General features: G+C 41.7%; 1 protein-coding gene across 4 annotated transcripts in view; it reads left to right on the top strand.

The window, feature by feature from the left end:
- Positions 1-12,018, top strand: part of DNMT1 (DNA methyltransferase 1) — a 55,056-nt gene that overhangs the window by 18,888 nt on the left and 24,150 nt on the right. For all 4 annotated transcript variants that reach the window (XM_078603423.1, XM_078603422.1, XM_078603421.1 and 1 more), the window contains exons 17-23: positions 103-259; positions 397-512; positions 1,406-1,610; positions 3,175-3,314; positions 4,347-4,526; positions 9,104-9,319; positions 11,383-11,575. In XM_078603423.1, the coding sequence (XP_078459549.1) occupies positions 103-259; positions 397-512; positions 1,406-1,610; positions 3,175-3,314; positions 4,347-4,526; positions 9,104-9,319; positions 11,383-11,575 (1,207 nt within the window). The remainder of the gene's footprint in view (positions 1-102; positions 260-396; positions 513-1,405; positions 1,611-3,174; positions 3,315-4,346; positions 4,527-9,103; positions 9,320-11,382; positions 11,576-12,018) is intronic.

Genomic DNA, 12,018 nt, shown 5'->3' with positions numbered 1-12,018 from the left:
AGTTCTGACTAGATTAGCCACCTTGTTTATACCAATTTGCACATTCGTATTCGTATCGCGTGGGTTGTCAAGTGGTATGGATTGCTGCTGCTGTTCGACCAGGTGTCCAAATATGGCCGTGAAGGAGGCTGAAGAAGATGAGAACTTTGAGGAGTCCGACTCGGAGGAGGTGAATAAGATCCATCAAAAGAAAGTGACCGACATCAAGAAAAAGAAGAAGTCCAAGTCTCAGATTTCATGGATTGGAGAGCCTCAGAAGGTAAGGTTTATCCATTGCATGCATAGGGCACCCAGGTGGCGAGATGTCATCTGCCTCGCCATTGTATTGATTTACCATGGACTGCATAGCATGTGCCATTGACTGCTATTTTGTGCGTGTGTACGCATGTGGTGAAGACGGAAACCGAACGCAAATACTTCCAGCGTGTTCGTCTGGATGATGAGGAGCTGGGTGTTGGAGACTGTGTGGTCGTGTGTCCAGATGACCCTTCTAAGCCTCTCTTCCCAGCCAGGTAGGGAGGGTACCTAACGAAAGTACTACAGCATAGGTTTTCGTGGTTTTTATGTATAGTTCTCCGACATGTTTTCTGGTTGGATTGCACGTTGATCGACATGACGTTTTGCTTCACGTGCGGGGATCTTCCTCGGTTCTGGATCTGACCTATGATGAAAGCTTAACATCAGACATGCCAAAACACACCATGCAAAATTAGAGCTGTGAATTTAATATTATATTCTTAATTACACTTGGCCCTTGGCTTGTAGCAATATTGAAATGTTTTCCCAGTGGCCATGAATAAATGTCATGTTGATTTGTGCATGTTAAAAACCAGAACATGAATAATTTACTTAAAATAAATGTCAGGCATACTATGTGTGTGTGTTAACTGCATTGTAGATCGAGATGTTGTCGAAGCCTTGTATTCCACATGTGAACTAATGCAATGTTACACTGGTATTTTGCTCTCTCTGGATTTGTATGGTTTAGTACTGGTGTACATGGCCTAAAAAAAGTGAATTTATAAATGTATTCATGTAATTAATTACCAATAGACCCAGATATTGGAAGCTGAGCGTGACAGCTAGGTTTATTGCTTGGATGGGCAACTTCCACTGTTGCCAGGTTGCCACAAGTGGCTGTGGGGCTACGTGGTCAAAGGCAAAATCGATCTTGTATTGTATTCTTGATTCCATCCCTATGCTCCCTGCGTTCAACTGCCTGCATGACATAGGGGAGGCCGAAATCCAACGGTGGATTGACAAAAGGTTGTAAGAGATGGTGACCTAGGATGCGAGATTGGTTCCATGCTGCACATCTCCAAGCCTAATACGGCGTGTCGCTGATTAACAGCGTGCAATGGATGAACTGGACTTGAATTGTATCCCCCTACTCCCCCGTTTGAAGGATCACGTCCATGTGGGAAGAAGAGAACGGGGAGAAGTGGTTCCACCCACACTGGTTCTGCCGCGGCCCGGACACGGTGCTGGGGGAGACATCAGACCCGCTGGAGCTCTTCCTGGTGGATGAGTGCGAGGACATGTTGCTGTCGTACGTCTACGGGAAGGTGTCCGTAACGTACAAGGCCCCTTCGCCAAACTTTTTCATGGAGGTGGGTGGCAGTCATTGTGCACAGTGGCTCATTCTGTGTGCTTCAGTGGTTATTATTGCCATTGTAGTTTAGTGCTATGCTGTGGGCAGCAGAGGGCAGTGCAGAAAAATATATTACTATGTTTGTGGGCATGTGTGTGTACCTTTCGATGTTTCTAAACCAATTTGAAATGAGATATTCATTTATTCATTCATCGCGCATAGCAAGCGAAGGACCGTTGCGTCAAACGTGTGACCTCTTGCGACGACATTCACATAAACTGCTCTTGCTGCCATGCCAGCGTTTTCGAGTGATTTGTTGAATCCACGGATCACGGGGCGGCAACCATGGGGGCTGCACCATTCCTTTGAGGGTCGCAGTCCACTTCGAATGTCGACCGCCAACTGAAGTGGTGCAATTTGTTGGAATCTGTGCATTGAGACGGGTGACGTGTCGACAAAGTGACAGCCGTCTCCCTCGAACTAAGCTCTCGATCACTAGTAGACCGGTCGCAGAAGCAATGGTGACTTTTCAAATGTGCAAAAATGAAATTAGATAATTACTTCGTAAAGTGATCAGTATATTTTTGCGGTTACTACTAAATAATGCTCTATGTGGATACCACTGCTCATGCTGTACAATATACACTTTAACTTACAAAGCTGCTGTTACCACTGGGTGGTGCTAAAACCTCCAGGTATGAAGAATTATTGAAACTATGTTCTTATTTTAAGTGAAGTCCATAAGTTAGGTAATATTACCATGGATGCATTTACATTAATAATTTGGAAAATAATTATACCCAATTATAATCAAAATTGTCCTTATTCAATTTTGACTTAACTTTCATTTTAAGTCATTCTACATTAACGTTACCTGCCCCACCCATCTCTAAACCTTTATAAACAGCTTGCCCTCAGAGGCTAACCTCCCTGTTTCTGATGACGACCGCTTGTATTGCAATCTCAACGTCGTGATATTGTTATTAACTTTATTTTGATTATTTTATTGTTATTTGTTCTATCTACGTGACTTTACCGAAAGCACCATAGAATATTCTTCCGTTGAACCATAGAATATGTTCTTATTCATATGCAGCTTCCCGTTTTCGAAATGAAAATGTTATACTCAACCGATAACTGACATTGTACTGTAAACATGCATTGTATTCATAGTATGCTTTCTGATTAGAGCTGTCTGTGGAATTTGTCACATGTACCTTATTTATACTTCTTTTTCATTCGCTCTCTCCTAAGTACGTTTATTCATTAAAAAATAATAATTTTTTTTCCTGGTCATGAGCAGGACAAGTTTGTTTGGTATAAATTACCAAAATAAAGAGTACTTATATTAACTAAAAAGCAAATCGTAAATTGTTAATGATAATAGGGAAATGTATGGGAAATTAAATATCCCTTATGCCCATGCTAAATCTTGAAGGCCATCGACTGTGTAGCAAATCTGGGACCTGGCAGAGGGTTGTGGTGGCATCGGCGACTTTTGCCATCATGACATCTCGGTCTTATCCCAGGCTAGGAGGGTGTCCTGTTTCAGTGACATGGACGTAACTTTGCTTGCTGTGCAGGGTGGCATGGAAACAGAAGAAGAAAAGACCAGCAAAGACGACGAAGAGAAATCTTTCTTCTACCAGCTGTGGTACGACCCGGAGTACGCAAGATTCGAGAGCCCTCCCGAAGTGACGCCTGCTGAGGAAAACAAATTCAAGTGAGGATCTTGCAAGCATCCACATGTACACAGTGTAGATTTAATTTGTGACATCTATGCGCGACGTATAATTAACAGAACTAAATGAAACACCAGCATGAACTCTCGCAACCAACATAACTGTCGCGATGTTAATCGATTCGTCAATCAAAACTGTTTCCTATGATCGTGATACCTTCATAGTATTGTGCGTGTGAGAGTTCAATCATTTGAACCTTGCAAATTTGTACACCCTTGTTTCTTTAAGCAAGTCGTTGGAACGATCACGAAAATACGTGAAAAGTAAAAGACAAAACAAGATTTTGATTTGAATTGTGACATTTCATCCAGTCGCATATAGAAGCGGGGTTGAATCATTTCATGCATACTTTGTGGTGGTGATTACACATTGAATAGGACAGAATGAAAGCGTGGACACCTAAGGGAATAGGGACACCTGCATCTCAGACGATTTGTGTCTGCTTAATGCGTACGCTAGCAGGGTGGCATGTAGCCCCCGAATTCCATCGGCTGGTTTTTAATTGGTATTATCAAGGGTTGGTATTGTCTTTCGGTTTATATATTTTCCATCTTTGTTGTACGTGTGTATAATGTGGCTTTATCATTGCTTGCCCTTGCTTAATAATCCTAGCTGCTACCTTCAATTGGACCATTTGCTGCTGTGTCAAGCCCTCAACTTCACGTTGTGTTATTTTAATAATAGAATCATTCGGAGACAAGTACGTGTGTGTGTGTGGGTGGTTCTTGTAATGTTGTCAAGCTGTATATTACATTTTGTGCCACATTATATGATCCGTGAAAGAAATGCATTTATTAACGAGGGCTGAAGAAATGTAACTTAACAGACTTTTTGAAGGCAGCTTCGCAATTCAGACGGTGATCATAAGTTGACATCGTGAATAAATGCCGTACCGTGTCACTACTTGATATTTGATGGCCCTGCGTTCTACGTCTGAGTGGTAGGAAGTCTCTGCCTCCCACCCTGGCACTGACCAACTCCGTTTTTGTTGTGTTTGTTTGGCCCATGTGTAGGTTTTGCGCTAGCTGCGTGCGGCTGTCGGAGCTGAACCAACGGGAGACGCCGTGCGTGGAGACTCGATTGGATGACCCGGAGGATGACGCGATCGTGACGTACATGCTTGCGCTCAAGGACGGTGTCGATTACCGAGTCGGGGATGGGGTCTACCTCATGCCTGACGCCTTCAACTTCAGGTAGCCACGCGACGCTGCCTTTGCCACCATTCAAAAGGAACTGTCTTTTAATTTTTCTCCCACTTTTTTATCTTTGCTCTTGCAAGTGCTGTTCCTCTGTTACCTTTCTCACGAACTTCACTCATTGATTATTCCGACTACGTTGAAGACACTTGTCGACCAGGCACGGTGACGAGACGTTAACTACTTTGCCTGGTAGACAGGAAGTTGTGGGTTCGATCTGACTCTGCCGCCTGTATATTTAGAATTCGCATGTTCTCCCTGTGGTTGCGTGGATTTTTCTCCAGGTCCTCCGGTTTTTCCCTCCACATTTTGAAACGTGCGTTTGCAGTATTTGGCTGTGCTAAATTTGCACATGATAAGCCACTTCGTTGAACTATCATTTGTGGCCAGGTTGCTTCTGAAAAAGAGCTATATCGCTGTGGGCCTTCCCTAGTAAAATAAAACGTAGTTTTACTTTTTACTGTTTAGCCTCATCTATATACTGTGTTCAACCGCTATACTTTAGATCAAAACACGCACCAATGCTTCTTTCCTCACAGTACTCAATTTTGGAATGTCTTCACATTGTTTCTGTTCCCAGGCTCTTATTACCTGGCTCATTTAAGGAAACATTAACTGTGTTATCTGTTGTACTTCCAAAAGTGTTGTTTTTTTTTGCTTGCAACTTGGTATTTTGGGACTTGGGCTGAGCAACCACTTTGTGAAGAAAGTGTGGATAAACTGGCCTTGTTTTAGGTCCCCTGATGTGTTCACCACGTTGTTGAGTTGTATTGTTTAGTTACGACCTTCCGCTTGGGTGGTGGTGCATCCATTATAGCTCACCGCTTGCAGATTCGAGTTAAAATTCCGAGTAAGGTTGACTTGGCCATTCTTTCCTCTGGGGTTGATAAAAATTATTTCCACTCGGTGGCACGTCCTCTTTTGGTTTCTTATGCATTACTGCACCTTGCTACAGGAATATCAAATTTTCACCAATGGCTCAGGGTTGTGAACAAGGGGGGAATGCCTTCCCATAGTTGATTCCATACAAAATTACTTGAATTAATCTTAGTCTTATTTTCTGGTGTTTTCTGTTATTTATATTGCAATGAGTTATTATGGCCTATATATTTTTTAAAGATATGACTACCAGCCCACTGTATATTTGATGTTCGCCTCCCCCTCCCTCCGACATGACCCGTTCCGACGGACAACGCACATCCAAGGGACGTGTGTTGCTCTGCAACGGAAAATAAGAGATAGCTGGCAAGTTCATACTTTGCTTACAATCCTGTACTCGGAGCAGTAAAAATTATTAGCTTTTTATATAATAAAATTCAAGATAATATGTAGTGAGTTATTTTATAATACTCTTTGATTTAAAGAATATTCTCACGAGATCATTAATTCTACTCTTAGGTTTTTTCGGTAAAGTCACGTAGGTAAAAATTAATAAATAATAAAAGAATACCTACGTGACTTTACCGAAAAAACCTAAGAGTATGAATCCTTGCAGTCACGAAAACTTCAAATATAGAATTAATTATATTATTAGCACAAATTGAAAAGTTGGAGCATTATTAAATGAACCATGTCAGTATTCTGTATTCGTTGCCCCCACCTCTTCGGTGTTGATATCTGTGATTTGTCTTTCGAACGTCTTTCACCGTTTCAATACAATGTTTATTTGTTACAGAAAATCCCATAAAGCCAATTGCCCAGCTATTTTCGGTGGCAACAGCCCATAGCCGCTAACAACAGAGTTATTTTTTGGGTACAGAGGAGCCGAGCTAGCAGCCAACCAGAAAACTCGAGCCATAGATAATTTTTTTCAAGTAGTATGATGATAGTTTGATAGCGTATCAAACACATTTGCGTGGGAAACGTGGCTGGGGTGAAGGGTAGGACCGGGGGCGGGAGGAGGCATCAATGGCGTCTGCATGACGCACGAACCCTGCTCAACACTGTGAGATGCGAGTGACGTCATCATGCACCAGGGATATGGCCAGGGAGCCAGGAATTCCACCAGCAGAACGTTTTCGGAATATAATATATATTTTAAAAAATATATATAGTACATATTAAAAAAAGGCAGTCGGTAACTTTTAACCATGTTACTCCTGGTAAGATTTGATATCACAGTACAGTATTTCTTTTTACATTTCATAATTATACTGGTGTGGTTTTAGGCAAAAAATTTAGATATTAAGGTTTTTGCATTCAGTACAGTATAACCTCTTCATTCGCTAATTTTTTTTCAGCGAAATTTGATTATATTATTTGTGATTTTTACATTTGTATACTAGTTAACTTTTGCACCTTTTCCCTTGATTTGGCAATATCGCATTATGGGGAGTAGTATTGAACCTGCGCAGTACAGCAGTGGATGTTGGCCAGTGTGCTGCTTTGCAAATGCTCACGCTTTTACTCAAGTGTTTTTGCCTTGTGCTATTCTTGCCTTATTTGTGGTGGTTATTGATTTATTTCGAATCATGGGTTCTCTAAGTGTCAAGTGAAATGGAGGAAGGGAGAGTAGGAGCAAAAGGCAGAGCAATGTAATGAGTTTATCTCGAAAAGTTACGTTTTTTGATAGACTTTCTCGTGGTGATAGTGCGTCAGCTGTTGGCTGCCATTACATGGTAGACGAGTCAACAATCCGATTATATAAATAACTCTCGAAGGCAATTGGGGAGAGTGTGGCGTCAAGTGCATCGATGACCGCCAAATTAGAATCGTCATTCCCCCATAATCCAAAGTAAATAAAACTTGCACATTTACAGAATAAATAATTGATGGGTTTTTTTCCATTGTGTTATCTATTTGTATTACTCTACAATTTAACTAAATATAAGGATGTTATTTACGTGTATAGTACATAATTAATGTTATCAAACATTGTCACTTTCCCCCTTATCCATCAAACATGGGGAACTTAACATAGAATCTGCTTTTGTAAATACTTTATGTCGATTTCCAAGAACAGAATCTTAGCGGATGTCGAGCCCCTTACCGTATTTCATGAAGTATATTTTGGCCAAAAATTTGCACGGTATTTTGTGGGCTGTTTTTATACTTGTTTAAACTAAAATAAAACATTTGAGGACCAACCTCTTTAGTCACAATGGTACCTAATTCATTGTTGCACCATGAACTTTAATAGGTTTGTGAATCTGCAAACATGGCTAATCGTGTTGGCCATGCATGTTAATTCTCGTTCACTTATTGTTCAGTCACGGTTTGTGCATTAATGCACGCAGTTTATTCGAACTGCAAGTGCTTCAGCATGCTGCAAAATGGTTCTTGTTAAAAAAATATAGATGTGTGCCAGTGTTTCCTCATTTATATTCGTGGATTTTCTGAAATGCAATCGAGAATGGATTTATCAGTTCCCTGAAATTCAATGGAAAACAGCTCTCAATGTAAACAACTTCCATTTACCGCTCTGGCATAATTATAAACATCTCCACAGCTATAAATCAATGCTTATTTTTTAAAAAGGCATGCGTGCATTATGTGTACAGCACTAATGCAATATAAAGCTTGCAAAGCATTGCGAAGCCCATTAAGCATTCCTGTCAGATGGTCAGATTGTGTTTTTTTTTTTAAAGCTTGTCCAGAAGAATGCATGTTAAGAGTTTTGGACAGTGACATTTTCAATCAAACACCAGTGAAGGTAGTTGCGGAATAAAACTGGCATAAGGCAAATATGTGCAAGCCATTTTTAAATGTAATAAAATTATCACATAAAATATTGTAGTTTTTCACAGCACGTTATCCTTGTGGATAGCGTACTCTGCAAGTGGTGTAAAAAAAGTAAAGAATTTAGAAACCTCGTAACACCTGCACCCAGTAATTCTGCATAACATTATCAATGCTGGGTGTTGTGGCACATTGCCTATAATCCAACTCTTAGCATGCAAAGGTTCGTAGATCATATTGACATTTGTGACAACTCCCAAGCACGTGGGTTTGTAGCTCATCTGTGCTAACTTTTAAGTGTTATCACCTAATTTTCTCAAGGTATTCTCACATGCAAACCTCATTTAAAAAGGAATTGTCCCAACAATCTAGTTTATGACCCCTCTTTAATGGTGTCTTGACACTCGGCGAGTCTTTTCAAGAGTTTAATAACGTTATTAATGTGTGCCTTTTTAGGGTGTATTAAATTAACCTCTAATATAATTACCATTGTGCGTCAATATGGTCCAAGTTATATATAGATATAAAATAATATATCATAAAATAGTCTTTGTGTGCCCTCACATGGCATGCATTTTGGGATAAGCTGGTCTTGCATTGATTGGTTCCTCTTCCTATGAACTTCATTGATTCTTCCACCCACACTGTTTCGTCCCATCCATTCAGTGTTCAGCCACCACGCTGCAGTTAACACTCCTTTTTCAGCTTCTTTCTTCCCACTGCTCAACTATGCAATTGCTTCCGATGGTCTCCTAGTTCTTATAACCTTTCTCAGCTCAAACATAATAACTCTTATACCTTCAATAGCGCTGTTTATTTTTGGCCGCATGGCATTTTGGGCTTTGAGGGCCTGTCCTCAACAACTGTGATGATAAAAAAGATCCATTTGTTTGCAGCGTAAAGCCAGCATCGCCGGTGAAGCGCGCTCCACGGAAGGAGGACATTGATGAGGATGTACACCCAGAGTATTACCGCAAGTCGTCGGACTACATCAAGGGCAGCAACCTGGATGCTCCCGAGCCTTACCGTGTGGGCCGCATCTCGCAGATCTTCTGCAACAAACGCAACAACCGCGAGACGGACATCAAGTTTAAAATCAACAAATTTTACAGGTGAATTTGTGCTTTCTGATGTCTTCCAAACCTTCAAACATTTTGTCAACTCTACTGCTTGGCCCTCGGCATTGTTGTTTAAGGGCACAGCAGCAACCTGTGTTGTAGGCACGGTTGGAAGTCAATATATAGTTTTGGAGTAGACTAAAAACACGCCTACCATGTCATTTATAGTTGATTTTTAGGTTTGCAAATTCAGAGGAGTAATAACTGTGGAGTATTTCAAGCTGTGCTGGCAAACAACTAAAAATGTATTCTAGATTTGAAGTTTAAAATGTAGTCTCTTATATTCATCAGCTTGACAGCTGTAATTGTGTTAACCAGTTGCTTAAATGTCACAAGTGTTTGCCTGGGGCTTTGTGAGTCTATCATACATTGGCAGTAATATATTGGGGTTATATTCTCAGCCAGCAAATCTTACCGACTTTGCGAGTAAACTTCATAAATGTATAAAATCACTGAGCTAAGTTTTTATGCCATTGATTATAATGTGGATTGCTTACATCTCATTTTTGTCAACATACATCCAAGTGTAGTCTCAGATTCCCAATGGTGCACGATCATGTCCGTGCCTGAAAATATTCCATTTCCACTAGCGTAGAAATCATTACCACAGTATGAAAGCTATTGTTACCGCCCAGTGGCGTGAGTTTGCAGGAAAACACAGCTGTTTTGTAGCAGTAGGACCACTTAAGAGTCAGTTAAAAATTAAAAATGCCCTGACGTCTTCACTCGGAAAGTGAAACAGAGCTTGCTTGACGTTAATGGGGTTCTAAGTGGCAAGTTGGCGGTGCGGATGTTGCTTCGGAGTCTGTAAGAATAAAAAAGAGGTGGGGTTTTTTTTCCAGCAAGAAAATTATACCAAAAAAATTCTGATGTCTTGTGAATTGAGCCGAAAAAGTTGTCTAAATATTTACAAACCACAATCTTGACCATTACAAATATCACATTATAGATTTTCATGCTTCAGTCCATGAGTTTAAGTCGTGAAAATTGAATATTTCGCCTGTAACTATTACAGAGCAAACGTAAAAGGTTTCAATCTTGATTTGAAGTTTCCTTGTGCCCCTTTAATAGGGATGGGGTTATTATTTAACAAATAATTGCCCACAGAAATTTAATTAATTTCAGACCTTTTTACAAGCTATATGAAAATGCCCTGAGTGTTCTCAGGTGTCATTGTGTTTGAGTGCGTTTCATTACAGTTATTTTTCTGGGTTTCATCTAACCTTATATATCATTTGTATCTCTGGTCAAGTATATAACGAAACAATTGTATTTGATGTTGTACACTATGTTCAAATTGCGTTGGATTTATGGAAAAGAGTTTGTCAGTGGGCAGGTCACACCTTCGATTGGCACATTTGGCCACGTATGATGTGACAACGTTGGACATGCATACATACGTCACGTGTGGTGGGGTAAAGTGTGGATACTCCCACATCTTCCAAGATGTCTGGCCAGTGTGCAGGCCAAATACCCCCTAGAGGGACTCTCTAGTGCTCCCACTAGTGGAAGCTCTGGGGACAGCAGTGGTATGAGTAAGCAATTGCAAGTCTACATATTGGTCAAATTATACTGGTAGGAACCTCCTGGTTACACCAGCCCACAGGGGATTATTGTGTCCGGCCGTCGTGCATCCAAAAATGGGAGGGATGACAAGGGTGGGGAGGGGCTGGGTGGGGAGGGTATGGAGGGTGGGGCTGGGTGGGGGGTGGGGCTGGGTAGTGAGGGGCTGGTCACCCCGTGGTGCCCTTATAAAACTCAACGTTTAACCTACTCACGCCGGCTTGTGCCCGCCTTCACAGTCGGCCATATTTGCGGAATACACCACGCCGCCGTTGACCCTGGCCATTGACCGAGCAACCCAACGTTCCAACCAGCTCGCTCCGCAGGATTGTGTTATTATATTGCTTCCATGAAAACCAAATTTTATTCACTTACATGTTCTAAAAAAGCAATACAACATAATGTAACGGCACAGTACTAAACTGGCTCTGTCGGGCACGTGGCGTTTCTGCATTATAAGTGCGTGCGTGCATGCATGTGTGTGCTCACCACAGGCCAGAGAACACGCACAAGGGCATGAGCGCAGCATTCCATGGTGACGTGAACCTGCTGTACTGGAGCGACGAGGAGACTGTCGTGGAGCTCCGCAACGTGCAGGGAAAATGCCGCGTGGAGTACGGAGAGGACCTGCCCGAGTCTGTAGCCGAGTACTCGCAGGGAGGGCCCGACCGCTTCTACTTCCTTGAGGTGATGCAACCAAAACTCCATGCTGCCCCCCTCCCACACCCCCACAGCTCCCAGCTGTGGACTTATGACCACGCATTGGGGATGTGCTTCGGTGTTCGACCAGACTAGGGCTAAATTCACCTTTTTATAAAAAAATCTGCTTCTTTCCAATGGCTGATGTAGATGCAGAGCAACAACTACAATTTCACGTTCAGGTGGCCAAGCCAGATAGCCACATCAGGAGCAGCAGAGTGTATCGCTGTGATGGCTCCTTCGTATTTGTGAATCGGACATTATATGTTGCATGGTCTGGTCTGGATGACCACAGTCGCACACTGGAGAGTTTTCAATTTTCCATTTGTGCATCGAGTATCTGCGTCTGCTATGGTTTGTGTGGATGCGGTTTAAGGTGGTGGTGGGTTTGGATCATACAGATTGAACTGTCTTGAGTAAAACATATCGAA

This window comes from Lampetra planeri, chromosome 20 (genome assembly GCF_965212315.1).
Source record: "Lampetra planeri chromosome 20, kcLamPlan1.2.h2, whole genome shotgun sequence".
Taxonomy (NCBI): Eukaryota; Metazoa; Chordata; class Hyperoartia; order Petromyzontiformes; family Petromyzontidae; genus Lampetra; species Lampetra planeri.
The sequence above is the reverse complement of the archived record's forward strand: the minus strand, read 5'-3'. Positions and strand labels throughout refer to the sequence as shown.